The sequence below is a fragment of the Canis lupus genome, chromosome 10, assembly GCF_048164855.1.
Source record: "Canis lupus baileyi chromosome 10, mCanLup2.hap1, whole genome shotgun sequence".
Taxonomy (NCBI): Eukaryota; Metazoa; Chordata; class Mammalia; order Carnivora; family Canidae; genus Canis; species Canis lupus.
In genome coordinates this window covers 53,519,971-53,538,740 of record NC_132847.1, presented here as the reverse complement: position 1 = coordinate 53,538,740, position 18,770 = coordinate 53,519,971, and the positions used below count along the sequence as shown (strand labels likewise).

The 18,770-nt window shown below is 37.2% G+C and overlaps 1 protein-coding gene across 9 annotated transcripts in view; it reads right to left on the bottom strand.

The window, feature by feature from the left end:
• UNC13B (unc-13 homolog B) overlaps positions 1 to 18,770 on the bottom strand; it is a 231,502-nt gene that overhangs the window by 180,216 nt on the left and 32,516 nt on the right. For 2 of the 9 annotated variants that reach the window (XM_072841809.1, XM_072841811.1), the window contains exon 1: positions 3,109 to 3,896. The exons of the other annotated variants lie outside the window; for them this stretch is intronic. In XM_072841809.1, the coding sequence (XP_072697910.1) occupies positions 3,109 to 3,112 (4 nt within the window). In that variant the 5' untranslated portion in view covers positions 3,113 to 3,896. Of the gene's footprint in view, positions 1 to 3,108; positions 3,897 to 18,770 lie in introns of those variants that run through there. 9 annotated transcript variants of the gene reach the window in all.

Below are 18,770 nucleotides of genomic sequence, written 5' to 3'. Positions count from 1 at the left end.
ATACTATATTAAATTTGACTTCATTTCTATTTTTTACTTTACTTGTCATAATATATGTGTATATTTAAGTCTCATACACTTTTTTTTTTAAAGACTTTATTTATTTATTCATGAGAGACCCAGAGAGAGAGAGGCACAGACACAGGCAGAGGGAGAAGCAGGCTCCATGCAGGGAGCCTGATGTGGGACTCGATCTGGGGTCTACAGGATCACACCCTGGGCTGAAGGCGGCGCTAAACAGCTGACCCACCGGGCTGCCCACTTCTTTTATTTTTAAAATCTTGATACCAGCTAAGGTGAGAGACTCCTGCCTACTTCTTTAGTATTTGGCTTACTCTTTTTTTATGTGTGTGTGTGTTGATATGATCATAAGATTTTCCCCATTAATTTTTTTAAAGATTTTATTTATTTATTCATGAGAGACACAGAGAGAGGCAGAGACACAGGCAGAGGGAGAAGCATCCTCCATGCAGGGAGCCCGATGTGCAACTCGATCTTGGGACCCTGGGATCAAGCCCTGAGCCAAAGGCAGACGCTCAACCACTGAGCCACCCAGGCTTCCCTCCCAATTAATTTTTAATGTCGTTATTACATAAACAGGTTTTCAGATGATAACTAAACCTTTATAAATTTTGGAATAAAATGGCAAGTTCCCAAAATCAGTGTTAAGATTGATCAAAACTACATTTAACATCTCTAAATCAAATGAGGAAATTACATTTTAAAAATATTTAGGTTTCCGCTGGAGGATGGCACAGGAAAAAAAAATTTAGGTTTCTTACACTTGAAAACAGCATGTCGGGATCCCTGGGTGGCGCAGCGGTTTGGCGCCTGCCTTTGGCCCAGGGCACGATCCTGAAGACGCGGGATCGAATCCCATGTCGGGCTCCCGATGCATGGAGCCTGCTTCTCCCTCTGCCTGTGTCTCTGCCTCTCTCTCTCTCTCTCTCTCTCTCTCTCTGTGACTATCATAAATAAATAAAAATTTAAAAAAAAAGAAAGAAAGAAAACAGCATGTCTATTTATTTAACCCTTCGTTAATGTCTTGGTTTTCAATTTCCTACGAAATTAACTTATTTTGGCCCCATACATCTTTTGCTATATTTCACAACAGCACTTTTTTTGTTGTTATTGCCAATGGTATTTGTACTTCATAGAAATGCAGCTAACTTTTGAAAATTATCTTAAATTCATTAATCCTGTTATACTCTTTCATTTTTAGGCCTAGATTCTCTAGTTTTCTATATAGAAAATCATATCATCTACCATTTTTTTCTTTCTTTTCAAACCTACAATCTTTTCATTATTTTTTTGATCTTATGGCATAGGTTAGGACTCCCAAAAAACTACTAAATGTAAGTAATAAAAGTTGGCATTCATGAATTAAGTGGGAAATTTTAAAATATTAACTCCCTGAATTTAAATTTTTTATTGAAGTATATTCCACAGTTACATTAGTTTCAGGTATACAACCTGAACTTGATTGATTCAACAAGTACATATGTTCACAAGGGAGCTACCATCTGTCACCATACAGTGCTATTACAATTCCATTGATCATATTCCTTATGCTATATCTTTCATCCCTATAATTTATTCATTTATTCCATAAATATCTCCCACCCACTCCTCTTCACTCATTTTGCCCATCTCCCCCTACCCACCAACTAGCAACCATCAGTTTGTGCTCTGCATTTATGGGTCTGTTTCTGCTTTTTATTCATTTATTTTTTAGATTCCACTTATAAGTAAAATCATATGGTATTTGTCTTTCTTTCATATACCCTTTAGATCTACCCATGATGTTGCAAATGGCAAGATCTCATCCTTTTTTATGACTAAGTGATATTTCAGTGTACGTATATGCCTGTGTGTACATAAATGATTGTTTTTAATGTTTCAGCATTGAATACAATGCTTACTATAGTATTAACTTTTTATTTTGAGATAATTATAGATTTACAGAGTTGCAACAATAATAGAGGGGTCCAGTGTACCCCTGCACCCAGTTCCTCCTAAGAGTTAAATCTTACGGAAACCCTATATAAGCTTACATAACCAGTACAATATGAAAACCAGGAAATTAACATAATGTTAATTTATGTTAATGTTAAACAACATATATGTTGTTCTATGGTATTACATATGTAGATCCACATAACTACCATTGCAATAAAGATCTATTAAAAAAAAAAAAGATCTATAAATATTCCATCACAAGATATCCTTCATGATACTGCTTTATAGTCATGCTTACCCCCTCCTTCATCATCTCTAACTCCTGGCAACCACTTATCTGTTCCCCATCTGCATAATTTTGTCATTTCTAAGAACATTATACAAATAGATTCATATAGAAAGTGGCCTTTTTAAGAGTGCCTTTTTCTTTCTTTTTTTTTTTTTTTAAGATTTTGTTTATTTATTCATGAGAGACACAAAGAGAGAGAGAGAGAGAGAGAGAGAGAGGCAGAGACATAGGCAGAGGGAGAAGCAGGCTCCATTCAGGAAGCCCAACGAGGAACTCTCGAGACTCCAGGATCACGCCCTGGGCGGAAGGCAGGCACTAAACCGCTGAACCACCCAGGCATCCTGAGTGCCTTTTTCTAATCAGCATAATGCCCTCAAGGTCCATCCAAGCTATTATGTCAATATAAAGTTATATTTTTATAGCCACTATGCCAAACTCTTATGTACTTAGATCATTTACATTTAATGTAATTCTTAAACTGTTAGGGCTTAAGTCTGTCATTTTTTGTTTTGTTTGTTCTCAGTTTTTTTTTTTCCTATTTTCTTTTTCCTGCCTTCCTGTGGGTTAAACATTTTGATTTATTTATAGTGTATTTTAATGTATCACTTTAATACAGATTTTTTTAGTGGTTCCTCTTAGTATTACATTCTACAGATGTAACATCACAGTCTAATATCATCAACATTTCACCAGTTCAAGTGAAGTATAGAAGTTGTTATGTTGCCTTTATGTCACCTTACCATTTCTCCACTTGTAATATAATCATCTTAAATATTTCCACTACAAAGAGGAGAACCACATAGGACAATATTTCAATTGCTGAACATAATTTAGAAACTCAAGAAGTATATTATATTTACCCATTTTTTTCTTTCCATTGTTCTTTCTTCTAATGTTCCAAGATTTCTTCTTTTATCATTTCCTTACTGTTTCAAGAATCTTCTTCATCTAATAACATCTTCATTCTTCAAAGATACTTTCTCTGGATATGGAATTTTGAGTTAACGGTCTTTTTCTTTCTGCACTTGAAAAATTTTGTGCCACTTCCTTCTGGTCTCCAAGGTCTCTAATGAGAAATCCATTATCATTTAAATTGTTTTTACCCCAGGGACACCTGGGTAGCTCAATGGATGAGCCTTTGGCTCAGGGCGTGATCCAGGGTCCCTAGGATCAAGTTCCAAATGGGGCTCCTCGCAGGAAGCCTGCTTCTCCCTCTACCTATGTCTCTGCCTCTCTTTGTGTGTCTCTCATGAATAAATAAAATCTTTTAAAAAATTGTTTTTTACTCTATAGATATATTTCTCTCCTGCTGCTTTCAATATTTTTCTTCATCTTTAATTTACTGAAGTTTAATTATGATGTGTCCTGGTGTGGATTTCTTTAGGTTTATCATGTTTACAGTTTTTTCAGCTTCTTAAATCTATAGATGTATGCTTTTTGCCAAACTTGAAAAGATTTCAACCATTATTTTTTTGAATACTTTTTCATTCCCATACTGTTTTTCCTCTCCTGAAATTCTGATGACATGAATATCAGATATTTTCCGAACACCCCATAGGTCTCTGAGGTTCTCTTCATTTTCTTTGTCAGTCTATTTTCTCTTATTTAAACAGAACAATTTCTATTATCCTATCTTCAAGTTCACTGCATCTTTGCTTTCTCCACTCTGCCACTGGGCTCATCCACGGAGTTAATTTTGGTTATGTATTTTTCAGTTCTAAAATTCCACTAGGTTCATCTATAGACCTTCTATTTCTTTCCTGAGATTTTCTAGCTACTCATTTATTTCAAGTGCATTTGTAATTATTAACTGAAGCAGTGTTATGACGGCAGTTTTAAAATCCTTGTCAGATGACTCTAATCCCCGTATCATCTCAGTAAAGTTTGCACTTGTTAATTATGTAAAACAAAGCAACAAAAATATTCCCTTGAAACAGAGGGATAGTCTAACTAGTATGAATGGTTTCTATAAAAGGGCAATTATGTCTTAGATTGTGCCTCCCCAGTAGTATTTAACTCTACAAATAACGATGTTTTAGTTGATCCCAAAATAGACACATTAAAAGCCTGAAAGCAACTGGTCTAAAGTTTGGCTTTGAACAGAGTTTGGATCAATACTCAGCAGGCAAGGGTGACTACAGGTAAACTCACAGGTATCATTCATTACTCTAGAAAGGGAAGCTTATAAATTAAGAAATTATTCAGATGTTTAAAAATACATAAAGATATACTTGACCAGGGGGATCCCTGGGTGGCTCAGCGGTTTGGCGCCTGCCTTTGGCCCAGGGTGTGATCCTGGAGTCCCGGGATCGAGTCCCACATCAGGCTCCCTGCATGGAGCCTGCTTCTCCCTCTGCCTGTGTCTCTGCCTCTCTCTGTGTCTATCATGAATAAATAAATAAATCTTTAAAAAAAAAAAAAAGATATACTTGACCAGAAGAGATAGCCAGGATGTATTATCAAGTAAAAATATTAATACATTTCATGTGATTCTGCTTTGTAAAAGCAAACCAAAACCTCATATCATATATAAAAATAACTCAAAATAGATCAAAGGCCTAATTGTAAAAGCTCAAATTATGAAAACTCTTAGAAAACACAGACATAAATATTTGTGACCTTAAGTTAGACAATAGTTTCCTATATAAAAGACCTAAAACACATGCAACAAAAGAAAAATAAATTTAACTTCACACTTTACTTTTTCATGCCAAAGGACACAATTAAGAAAGTGAAAATATAACCAGAGAATAGGAGAAAATATTTGTACAGCATATATAAGGGTTTTGTATCTAGAATATATAAAGAACACCTACAACTTAATAAAAAGAAATAACCTGATTTAAAAATGTACAAAGGGGGACACCTGAGTGGCTCAGCAGTTGAGCATCCTCCTTTGGCTCAGGGCATGATCCCAGCATTCAGCATCAAGTTCTGCATTGGGATCCTTACCGGGAGCCTGCTTCTCCCTCTGCCTATGTCTCTGCCTCTCTCTCTGTCTCTCATGAATAAATAAATAAAATATATATGGGCTCCCTACATGGAGCCTGCTTCTCCCCTATGTCTCTGCCTCTCTGTGTGTGTGTCTCTCATGAATAAATGGATAAAATCTTTTTTTTTTTTTTTTTAAAGGAATGCCTGGGTGGCTCAGCAATTTGACACCTGCCTTCCACCCAGGGCGTGATCCCGGAGTCCCAGAGATCAAGCCCCACACCGGGCTCCCTGCATGGAGCCTGCTTCTTTCTGCCTATGTCTCTGCCTCTCTCTCTCTGTGTCTCTCATGAATAAATGGATAAAATCTTTAAAAAATAATAATAAAAAATTGTTTAAACAAAATATTAAAAAATGTGCAAAGGATTTGAAGATACTTCTCCAAAGAAGATATACAAGTAACCAATAAACACATGGAAAGATGCATACCATCATTAGTCATTAGAGAAATGTTTATAAAAACAAAAGAAAAATATAAATCAAAATTAGTATTCACAAATGAGATACCATTTCACACCCACTGGGATGGGTAAAATAAAAAAATACCCTGATAACTGTTGGCTTGGATGTGGAGAAATTGGAATCCACATTCACTGCTGGTTGAAAATGTACAATAGTACAGGCACTATAAAAAAACAGTTCACAAAAAAAAAAAAAAAAAAAACAGTTCACAGAGTGGCACCTGGGTGGCCTATTGGTTGAACGTCTGCCTTTGGCGCACGTCGTGGTCCCAGGGTCCTGGGATCAAGTCCCACATTTCTCCCTCTGCCTATGTCTCTGCCTCTCTCTGTCTCTCATGAATAAATAAATAAATCTTTAAAAAAAAAAAAAAACAGTTCACAGAAAAAAAAAAATTTTTAACTAAATCAATTCACAGTTCCTCAAAATGTGACAGAGCTACCACTTGGCTCCTAGGAACAATTCCACTCTCAGGGATACATCTAAGAAAAATGAAAACATATGCCCATACCAGAACATGTATACAAATGTTTATAGTAGTATTATTCATAATGTCAAGCAATATTCATAGTACCAACCCAAATGTCCATGAACTAATAAATGGATAAATAAAAGGTGATATATCCATACAGAATATTATTAAACCACGGAGGGGTGCCTGTGTAGCTCAGCCAGCTGGGCATCTGCCTTCGGCTCAGGTCATGATCTCAGAGTCCTGGGATCCAAACAGCCCTACACTGGGCTCCCTGCTCAGCAGGGAGTCTGCTTCTCCCTCTCCCTCTGCCTCTGCCCCTTTTCTCACTTGTGGTTTCTCTAACTCAAATAAATAAATAAAATCTAAAAAAATTTTAAAAAGAATAAAATACTGATAAATGGTACAAAATGGATAAAATATGAAAATATTTTGAAAATATGTTAAGTGAAAAAAGCCAGTCACAAAGGACTACATACTGTATAATCCCTTTTACATGATACAATATATCCAAAATTAGAAAATACAGAGAGACAGAAAGCAGATTAGTGGTTACCAGAAGATGGAGGAAGAGGGACTGATTACTTAATGATTATGGAGTGTTTTTCTAGGATGATGAAAAAGTTTGAAAACTCAAGAAAGGTGGTGATTGTACAACATTTTATATATACTAAATGCCACTGAACTATAATTTAAAATAGTTAATGGTATAAGGGTATTACTTCAATTAAAAAAAATATGCCGGGATCTCTGGGTGGCGCAGCGGTCTAGCGCCTGCCTTTGGCCCAGGGCGTGATCCTGGAAGACTCGGGATCGAATCCCACTTCGGGCTCCCAGTGCATGGAGCCTGCTTCTCCCTCTGCCTATGTCTCTGCCTCTCTCTCTCTCTCACTGTGTGCCTATCATAAATAAATAAAATAAAATAAAAATGCCAAAAAAATACACCTACACAAAAATTGTATGAATGTTCTTAGCAGTATTATTCATAATAACTCAAAAGTAGAAACAATCCAAACATCTATTAACAGATGAATAGGTAACAAAATGTGGTATATCCAAACAATGGAATCTTATTCAGTCATAAAAAGAATGATGAAAGCTAAAACTTGGGCAGCCTGGTGGCTCTGCGGTTTAGTGCCACCTTCAGCCCAGGGCATGATCCTGGAGACCCAGGATCGAGTCCCATGTCGGGCTCCCTGCATAGAGCCTGCTTCTCCCTATGTCTGTGTCTCTGCCTCTCTCTCTCTCTCTCTCTCTCTCTCTCTCTCGGTCTCTCATGAATAAATAAATAAAATCTTTAAACATAAAAAGAAAGAAAGAAAGAAAGAAAGAAAGAAAGAAAGAAAGAAAGAAAGAAAGAAAGAAAGAAAGAAAGAAAGAAAGAAAGAAAGAAAAGAAAGCCAAAACTTGAATAAACTTCAAAACCATTATGCTAAGTGAAAGAAACCAGCCACAAAAAAAAAAAAAAAAAACAATTATATAATTCCATTTATATAAAATGTCCAAAAAAGTAATTCTATGAAGAGAAAAAGTGGATTAGCAGTTGCCTAAGGCTAGGGAGGTTGGGGAAAAAAAGCAGAGTAACTGCTAATGGGTAAGGCATTTCTTTTGGGGTGATAATATTTTAGAACAGATTGCACTGATGGTTGCACAACTCTGAATATACTTAAAACCAATGCATGGTACACTTTAAGTGGATGAATTGTATGGTGTGTGACTTATCTCAAAAAAAAACTGTCTCTCTCTGTGTCTATCATGAATAAATAAATAAAATCTTTTTTTAAAAAGCTGTTATTTTTAAAAGGAAACAAAAAATCTAATATATGTGTATATATGCTTGTATATTATAAATAGGAAGAAAAGCATGAAAAGATACATATCAAGTGAGCTGTTAGTTACCTTAGGAAAGGAGATAGGGAAAATTGTGAGGTTACTGAATTTTTAAAAGTTTTTAAATCTTTATATATCTTCATATGTTCACTTATTAAAACAGGTATTAATTTGGAAATCTGCAAGGTTTAAAGTTTGAAAAACATTAGGTATGCATTTAAAATAAAACGTACAGCTCTACACTATCAACTATTTCCTCAAATTGTTAAAAAAAAATTGATAAACCTGATATCTAATTATGAAATTTAAAAGTAGTATTCTCACAGACAAAACTAGGAACACTCCTATTCCTTTTATCATCTAATTCCACACTATTATATATTTTTAAAAAGGAGAAAAGCAAGATGTGAAGAAATAGTCATGACTGAACACTTAGTCTCTTTAATACTCCAGCAAACATGGAAACCCTGGAAGCCAAGGCTAAAGAGAGAATGCACAGGAAGAGCATTTGGTCCCAGGCTCCTTATAAAAAAAAAAAAAAGAAAAAAAAAGGAGACATAAGAGAAGATCACTGCACCTAACCCTCAAACTGTTAACTTCAGCTCATCAGTTTCTCTGACCTTGCTGAAGAATCAAATCTACAACTGGCACCCTTGAGATTACAGGAAATAATCCTATTCAAACTGACTCTGCATCCAGTGACCTGGTTCCTCAGACATAGGGAATAGCTAACCTGCCTTGTTGAAGCCTGTCCTACTCAAGAAACAATTTCTAAAGCCTTGCAGCACTAGAGTTCCCTATTTGCAACCCTCCTACCTCAGAATCTAGCATTAAAGTGTGTCAACTCTCAAATATAGTAACCACAATTTCCTTTTTACTTAAAAGTTAACATTTTAAAAGATAGGAATCATATAATCCCACTGTTGCTTTCAATCTGGCACAGTACATATTTCATGCACCTGCAATTATTAATTTGCATATTTTGTTGTATTATACTTTTACATTTGTCAAATACTTGGACATAACATTGCACTACTGTGACCTCCCTGTCAGCCAAATGACCATAAAAGTTGAATCAGCTGTTATGACCAGCTAACATGTCTTTTCCTTTTCCTCTCCTTTATGAGTAACTATCAAAGTTGAACACTCTAAGAAAACTATACAGTGAAAAATCATTTTCCTCTCAAAATGACAGCAAATATTTTTTCATGTTTTTTTTTTTTTTTAATTATTTATGATAGTCACACACAAAGAGAGAGGCAGAGACATAGGCAGAGGGAGAAGCAGGCTCCATGCACCGGGAGCCCAATGTGGGATTCGATCCCGGGTCTCCAGGATCGTGCCCTGGGCCAAAGGCAGGTGCCAAACCGCTGCGCCACCCAGGGATCCCTATTTTTTCATGTTTATTCAGTCTTTACTAATGGTTCCCTAAAATAATCATGTTTTAGGTACTATATTATATATTGTCATTCTCCCATATATCACACATTAATTTTTTTACACATATGTCTTAAGCTATTCATTTTTATGAGAGAAAATAAAATTTGGTCCTGAAGTAAAAGATGATTTCCCTCTTTGTTAAAAAAAAAAAAAAAAAAAAAAAAACATTTCTCTGTAGAAGATACTCAAGACTTCTTGGGATCACAGACTGAAAATGCAAGTCTGACTCCTCGCTGGCCCTGATAAATTCTTAATGAAATAAGCAAAGACATACAAAAACGGGGGAAAGCTTGCACTGGCAATCGAAATAAGGGAAAGGTACAATATGTCTAAGGCTTTTTCGAATTCCTGACAGATACCACACACATAGAACTAACAAGTTAGCAGGATTTGAATAGAATTGTAGACAGAAGCCCAAAGAGGAGCTTAGAGTTGGAGGAACATTCTTACTCAAGAGATGGGAGGGACCCTCCTCTCATAAGGTAAGGTACAGCACCTGGAGATTAATTTGGCAGAATCTTAAGAGTAACTGTACTGGAAAGCCTGGGACGTGAGAGTTAGTTGCACAGGTGGCAAGCCATTTTCCAATGTAGCAAAGGTAGCTACATAAAGCAGATCAATTCTCCAGGAGAAAGCAGCCCTAGTGTAGTACAAGCAGCAGGGTGGCCACAGTAGAGCTGAACCTGACATAGCAACTTTGCCACAAAACAAAATCCTATACAAAGATAAATTTCCCCTAAAAGAGTACCTTGCAGCCAGGGCTCCCTCCTCGCTCCCTTGAGTTTGCTGGATCACCTAACTTAAGGCAATAAGGACACTATGTTAAAATCTAAGAGGAAATGGAAGTAAAGTCATCTAAGAAATGGTCATTCACCCTGTTTTTTAGGGAGGAAGAGGGAGGTCAAAAGCCACATATGAATGAAAATCTCAGTATTCGTGGGAGGAAAATAAAACACCATTTATATTGTTTCTGTTTGTTTTTAAAGAAGGAGAGGAAGAAATAAAGGGGGAGACAGAATTTTAAGCAGGCTCCAAGCCCAGCATGGAGCCCAACACATAGCTTAATCTAAGAACTCTGGGATCAAGACCTGAGCTGAAATCAAGAGTAGAACACAAACGACTGAGCCACCCAGATGCCCCCATTTAAAATTTTAAGACAAATAAATAAATAAATAAACCATGAAATGATTCCAAAACAATGTAAGAACATAGCATTCAAAGATAAAGGAACACTTTGAAATTATGGATTGGAAAAAAAAAAAAAAGATTTTAGGTAGTATTTCATACCTTCTCAATTTTTTTTAAAATGGAGTCAGAGAAGCAAGAGAGAAAAGGTCAAACAAAAGACTAAGATACTAACGAAGCTTGCTGAGAGATAAAAAGAAAAAAAACTCAGTGAGATAAGCATATTGAGGTAAACACGAGAAAAAATTTAAGACTTTTTTTTTAAGTAATCTCTACACCCAATACAGGGCTTGAAACTACAACCCTGAAATCAAGAGTCACATGCTCCACTGACCAATCTTAAAAATAAAATCTTAAAAAAGAAAAAAAAGCACCATCTATCTACATTCTTCTCTTGACAAAATATTACAAGCCAGGAACTCTACGCCCAGCCAGTTACCATTTCTCACATGAAAAAGGAGTCCATTATGCTTCCAGTGCTTCACTAAAATAAATACCTTATTATTGGCCCTGAGCTAAAGCAAAGCAGCCCAGTGTAATTCTTCACATTTTTAAGTACTTGTGCCCACAACCTAACCCCATCATTCTGTCACCTTTTGATCATATCAAGGATGATTCTCAGGTCCAAAGCAACCAATCAGCAGGCTACAAAGCAGTTCAACAAATGTCCTAAAGAAAACACTGTGCCAAAAGTAAACATTAAAAGGGGCAGTGACTGACCAAATATTCAGCAACTTACTTGGGGGAAAGAAATGTAACTCACAGAGACAAGTCTGAGAGTTGAGAGTAAAGTCAAATTAGGACAGAAAAAAAAATAAAGGAGAAGAACAAAACACTATGTCTCTGCTCCATATTGACAAATTCCTGAGGCGAAAGGGGTAACTAGATATCCTGTTTATTAGAATTGCATTCATTCCTGAACAACCTTTCAGTTCTCAAAGTTCTCTATACTCTGATGGCCTGATTCTTGTTCTTCCTAGGAAACCTAGTTTTGTGGCTTTGTTGGTCTTCATGAAGCTAGACTGCATATTTGACAGTTACCTTCATACTTTTACTCCTGCATGCATCATCAAAGGTGTGGGGGAAAAACCGTACCTTTGAGGAATCAGTGGTAATTTGATTTTAATCAGAACCTAAAGAGTGGTGGTAGAAAATGTTCAAAGTTAAGGAGAAAACCAGAGACAATCATGAAGGGCCTTGTAAACCAGACTAGGAATCTAAAGGATTTTTTGCAAGGTAATACCCTGATCAGATTTACCTTTTGAAAAACTTTATCTGGCTTCAGTTTAGAGAATAAACTGGAGGAAGGCAAGCTGACCAATAAGAAGGCTATTGCAGAATCCCAAGTTAGAGAGGATGACAACATGTACCTAGGCAATGAGAACTAGAAGAGAGGTGAAGCTAAGGAGGAAAAGGTGAAGTTCTTGACAGGAAAGCTGAGCAACTGCTGCAACCCATGGCTGGCATCTCCTTATAGAACTGGAGATGCACTGATGTCAGCCACCCTATACCCCAAGGTAAAGTACAGCATAAGGAAAATAAGCAGTGATGATCTGATGGGGAAAGCACAGCAAATATACCACTTTCCTTCCAATACTTTGCTTGCAGTAGCAAGCACTAAACTTAAAGAAACTTCTAATGGGAAGGGACAGGGGGTAGAGGAGTAGGGAGGGACTGATGTTTGTCCTAACAACATTTATAACATTTACTAATTGACTGTTCAAATTATATGAACATATAACCTTGATAAAATTGTAAAAGAAAAAAAAGCAACATCTAGCAGGAAAGAAAAAGGCAGAAAAAAAAGATTATAAAGAGAAAAAATTTAAGGGCGCCTAGATAGCTCAGTCAAGTTGAGCGTCCGACTCTTGGTTTCAACTCAGGTCATGATCTCAGGATGCTGAGATCAAACCCTAAATCAGGCTATGCACTCAGTGCAGAGTCTGCTGTCCGCTGTCCCTCTCCTTCTCTCTCTCTCTCTCTTATTTAAAAAAAAAAAAAAAAAAAACCTTTAAAAAAAAAGAAAAGAAATAGAACTAGAGAGAGAGAACATCTAGCTTAGTAGTCAGTTGTAGTTTGCCCTAGAATCTTACTACAGAGGTTGGAACCCAAGCTACTTCCATTTATTACTGTGTGATCTTTGGCAATTACTTAATCTGTCTGGGTCTCATGTCTCATTTCCTTTAAAATGAAGATAACAGATATGTGAAAATTGAGTTAATAAATGGCAAGCACTTAGAACACATTCTGGCATAAAATAGGCAGTCAATAAATGTCAGCTATTATGATGACTACTAATGCTGTTATCAAACAGGCCAAAAAGGGGTGCCTCCATGATTGAATCAGTTGAGCATCCAACTCTTGATTGTGGCCCAGGTGGAGATCTCAAGGTTGTGAGAGTGAGCCTCCATGTAGGGCTCTGTGCTCAGCAGAGTGTCTGCTTGGGATTCTCTCCCTCTTCTTCCGTCCCTAACCCCCACACATGTGTTCCCTAAAATGAAAGAAAAAAATGTTTTTTTAAAAACAGCCAAGAAGTAGATTACATATTATTAATAGGACTCCTGTCCTTGAGGACATTCACAGGAACACCTGGATGGCTCAGTGGTTGAGTGTTTGCCTTTGGCTCAGAGCATGATCCCGGGGTTCCACAATCAAGTCCCACATTGGGTTCCCCACAGAGAGGCTGCTTCTCCCTCTGGCTATGTCTCTGCCTCTCTCTGTGTCTCACAAATAAATAAATAAAATCTTTAAAAAAAAAAAAAAAGAGCATTCACAATACACTTTATTTCCACATGTTCAAAATATTCCTCATTTTTCAACACCAAACATGAATATTATCTCTACTAAACTTCCCAATTTTTCCCCAAATACTATCATCAGTCAAAAATACTGTCTGTTTGGACGCCTGGGTGGCTCAGCGGTTGAGCATCTGCCTTTGGCTCAGGATGTGATCTCAGGATCTGGGATTGGGTCCCACGTCAGGCTTCCTGCATGGAGCCTGCTTCTCTCTGCCTGTGTCTCTGCCTCTCTCTGTGTCTCTCATGAATAAATAAATAAAATCTTAAATAAAAAAAATAAAATAAAAAAACCTACTTGGCCCTTCTAGCTTTAAAAAAGAAAAAAAAAAAAAAAAACTGTTCCAAATTCCCACAGCAGTTTTTACGTACCTCTTGCTTTCTATCTCGCCCCCTGCCCAGCTGTTATTTATATCAAAATCTTAATTCCAATAATGAGCAAAAGCTCTTCAAGGTCAAGATTCTTTTTTTATTCATCATACTATTTCTCTAAAATTCCTTGAGTATAATCTTGGTAAGAAGTCCCTCAGAGATTTCCTTTTTTGGAAACTGTAACACTTCCAAATAACATAAATACCTTTTTGCCACAAAACTTTCTTTAGTAACCCAACTAAATAATTCCCTAACATAATTAGAAATCTATGGGCCTTACATATAAAGTTGATTGATGCAACCTCGTTATAAGAAAGCAGTTTTGGGCAGCCCGGGGCGCACAGTGGTTTAGAGCCATCTTCAGCCCAGGGCATGGTCCTGGAGACCCCGGATCAAGTCCCACATCGGGCTCCCTGCATGGAGCCTGCTTCTCCCTCTGCCTGTGTCTCTGTCTCTCTCTGTGTGTCTCTCATGAATAAATAAAATCTTTTAATAATAATAATAATAATAATAAATCAGTTTTGAGTTTAGGTGTCAATGCTACATATAAAATATAAACATACAATTGGTTTTTTACTTCCATATTTTTCAAGAAAAAAGGGATTATCTGTGCCCAGCATCTGCATGCCTGGATCTATTAAAGAGTCAAGACCACATTTAGTCAGCCCTATAAAACAAAAGGACCCATGGCCATTTAATTGGAACAGCCAGAGACCATGGAGCTGGTAGTTGAAGGGCTCAGGTCCTCTGGAGGTCCAAAGGCTGTCAAAAGAATTCTACCTATCCTTCTTTGATGCCATTATACAACAAAAAAATAATAACCCTCAATTTCCGTATTTAGCAAGGGAACTATCCCTTTCTTCCCTACTAGATCTTAGGAGGCAGCATTAAAGCTTGTTTTATCCATACTGTGCAAGTCTGTGTACTCTGTATAAAAGTCCGCTAATTTAGGGCAGCCCTGGTGGCTCAGCGGTTTAGCGCGGCCTTCAGCCCTCGGCGTGATCCTAGAGACCCGGGATCGAGTCCTGCGACAGGCTCCCTGTGTGGAGCCTGCTTCTCCCTCTGCCTGTCTCTGTCTCTCATGAATAGATACATGGAATCTTAAAAACAAACAAACAAAAAAAAAAAACGCTAGTTTAGAGGAACTCAAAGGTTAAGTCTTTAAAAAAATAAACAAAAAACAACATTAGTCTTTAAAAAAAAAAAGATTCCACTCATTCACTCATGAGAGACACAGAGACACAGGCAGAGGGAGAAACAGGCTCCACGCAGGAAGATCGAAGTGGAACTCAATCCCGGGAGTCTGGGATCATGCCCTGAGCCAAAGGCAGACACTCAACCGCAGAGCCACCCAGGCATCCCTCAAACATTAGTCTTTATTTAGATTAACCCAAAAAAAGATGGTGAGTCAAGTTTACTAGGCACTGTGTAATACAAGTTTTAAAATGAGTCCCTTGAAGTCAATTGGAAACTAAATGTAGAAATACAAACTTACAACACAAATGCTGTAATGGAAATAAACACAACACATTCCTTGGAAGGGGATAGGATTATAGTGGTAATAGTGAGAACTGTGAAAACAATAACTACAACTAACATTTTTGAAAATACACTAACTACACTTAACCTTTTTAAAAGATTTTATTTACACATTAATGTAGTAGAGGTAGAGATGGCAAAATAAAATAATAATAATAATAATAATAATAATAGAATTTGTTCCTGGAGCCAAGGCAGAGCAGATGAGCATTAACAGTCTCTGATACACAGAGGATTTTCCATTTTCGTTCTTCATTTTTCATTCTTTCAATATTGAGTGCCTACTGTCAGGCAATGTGCCACGTAACAGAATAAGGGAGATAAGGATATTGTCTCTGCCCTCAAGGGTCTCAGAATCTAGTAAAGCAATGACTGCACCAGACACTGTACTGTTTCATGCCCAAATTGTCTGACTCTAACCACAAGAGCTGAAGGACATTCTTTTTCCAGTTTCAATATCAAATCAATAATTAAATTGGCATTCAGGACCACAAAGGGCTCAAGTAGCCAAGCCTACTTTGAAACTCAAAAAAAAAAAAACAAACAACAACAACAAAAAAAAACCAAAAAACCAGCAGAGTGGCAGGGGGGCTGAGTGACTCAATTGGTTAAGCACCTGACTCTTGATTTTGGCTCCGGTCATTATCTCAGGGTCATGAGATCAAGCCCCACCTCAGGCTCCACACCCAGCAGTGATTCGGCTTGAGATTTTCTCTCTCCCTCCGCCCTCTTACCCTTCAAATCGCATGCTCTTTCTAAAACAGACAAATCTTCAAAAAAAAATAGCAAAGGACCTGATATCTCAACTCAGGCCTGAATCGTTTGCTAGCTTCATCTTAAATTTAACTTCCCAACCTGTAACAGTTCCTTGGCTCCTTTCATATTTTCAGATATTCAACTCATTCCTACAATTTTTTGTCTTTTTCCTTTATTTATTTATTTATTTTTTTTTAGTTTTTATTTTAATTCTATTTGGTTGGGGTGCCTAGGCAGCTCAGTGGTTGACATCTGCCTTTGGCTCAGGTCATGATCCCACATCAGGCTCCCCACAGGGAGCCTGCTTCTCCCACTGCCCATGTCTTTGCTTCTCTCTGTGTCTCTCTCATGAATAAATAAGTCTTAAAAACTAGTAATAATTCCAGTTGGTTGACATACACTGTTATATTAGTTTCAGGTATACAAAATAGTGATTCAACACTTCCCTACATCACCCAGTGTTCATCACAACAAATGCACTCCTTAACCACCATTAAGGATTTCACCCATCCCTATTGGGTTTCACCCATCCCCCCACCCACCTCCCTCTGCTAACCATTAGTTGGTTCTCTATAGTTAAGATTCTGTTGCTTGGGTTATATCTGTTTCCCTTTGCTCCTTTTCTTTGCTTCTAAAATGACACATATAAGTGGAACCACATGGTATTTGTCTTTCTCTGATTGACTCCTTTCATTTCACATTATACTCTGTAGTTCCATCCATGCTATTGCAAACAGCAAGATTTCATTTTTTTAATATTTTATTTATTTATTCATGAGAGACACAGAGACAGAGAGAGAGGCAGAGACACAGGCAGAAGGAGAAGCGGGCTCCATGCAGGGAGCCTGGTATGGAACTTGATCCCCAGTCTCCAGGACCACGCCCTAAGCTGAAGGCTGTGCTAAACCACTGAGCCACCTGGGCTGCCCAAGATTTCATTTTTTATGGCTGAATAATATTCCAATGTGTGTGTACACACACCACACACACACACACACACATACTGCATCTTCCTTATCCATAGACATTGGATTATTTCCATATCTTAGATATTGAAAATAATTCTGAAAAAAATAAAATAAAAATAAAAATAAAATAAAATAATTCTGCTATAAATATGGGGTGCATGTATCCCTTTGAATTAATGTTTTTGTATTCTTTGGGTAAATACCCAGTAGTGCAATCGCTGGATTATAGGGTAGTTCTATTCCAGAGTGGCTGCACCAGTTTGCATTCCCACTAACAATACAAGAAGGCTCCTTTTTTCTCCACATCCTCACCAAAACCTGTTTGTGTTTTTTAGTTTAGCCATTCTGACAAGTATGTTGAAGTGATATCTCATCATGGTTTTGGTTTGCATTTCCCTAATAAGTGATGATGAATATAATTTCCTACTTGGCTCACTGGAGAAGGAAAGCAGATAAAGGATCAAAGCAGATGCCCTGGTTTAGAATGAAGAGTGTTCATTAATCTGAATAACCTGCTGGATGTGTCTCCCCAAACACAGTAAAAAGCATCTAGATGGAGAGCACAGAAATGTTCAAGAAAAAGGAACACTAAAAGGAGAAGAGTAAAATGCTAAGAACTTAGAATACACTGGAAAGGAGGAATAACTAGCATAAACTCAACACCTAAAAACCAGCTTGGAGGGGTGTCTGGGTGGCTCAGTCAGTTAAGCATCTGACCTGTGATTTCAGTTCAGGTCATGATCTTATGGGATCCAGCCCCACACTGGGCTCCACGCCCTCAGATCAGAGTCAGCTTGAGATGCTCTCTCTCCTTCATCCTCTACCCCTCCCCCTGCTCGCACATCCGCCCTCCCTCGCTCCCTCCCTCTCTCTCTCTCTCTCTCTCAAATAAATAAATAAAAATAAAATTTTTAAAAAGTTCAAATTCTGGGGTGCTTGGCTGGCTCAGTCCAAAGACCATGTGACTCTTGATCTTGGGGTCATGACTTTGAGCCCTACTTAGGTGAAGAGATTACTTAAAAAATAAACTGTAAAAAAAAAGTTCAAATTTTTTTGCTTTTAACCTAGCAATTCCACTCCTAGAAATGTATTATGGTTTTTTCTATTGCGAAACTGGTTTATATTCACTAAAAACATAAAAAAAGATTAATATGGTAGAACTGTAGAAAATGCTGATCTTAACAGTATCATGTATATATTTTTACCCTTTTATCAATATGCATTATTTTTGTTTTACCCAGCTAGTTTGGAACTTACTATATCTGGCTGGTTTTACAATCCATTTTTCCCCATTAAAAATGTTTTATGAAACATTTTTCTGTGTTACTAGGCATTCATTCATAACATGATTTTTATTAGCTATTACAGACTGAATATGTCCCCTCAAAATTCCTATGTTAGAAGGCTAGGCCTCAATGTGATATTTGCAGGGGGACCTTTTAGGGTAATTAGTTTAAATAAGGTCATGAGGGCAGGGTCCTCATAATGGGATTAGTATCCTTATAAGAGACCAAAAAGCTCGCTAGCTAGCTCTCTCTCTCTCTCTACAGTATGAGGACACAGTATGAAAGTAGCTACATGGAAGCCGAGAAGATGGTTTTCACCAAGAACTCAACCATGCTAGAAACTTATCTTGGACTTCCCAGCCTCCAGAACTGTGATACATAAACATCTGTTGTTTATGCAACCCAGTCTATGTATTTAGTTATGGTAGT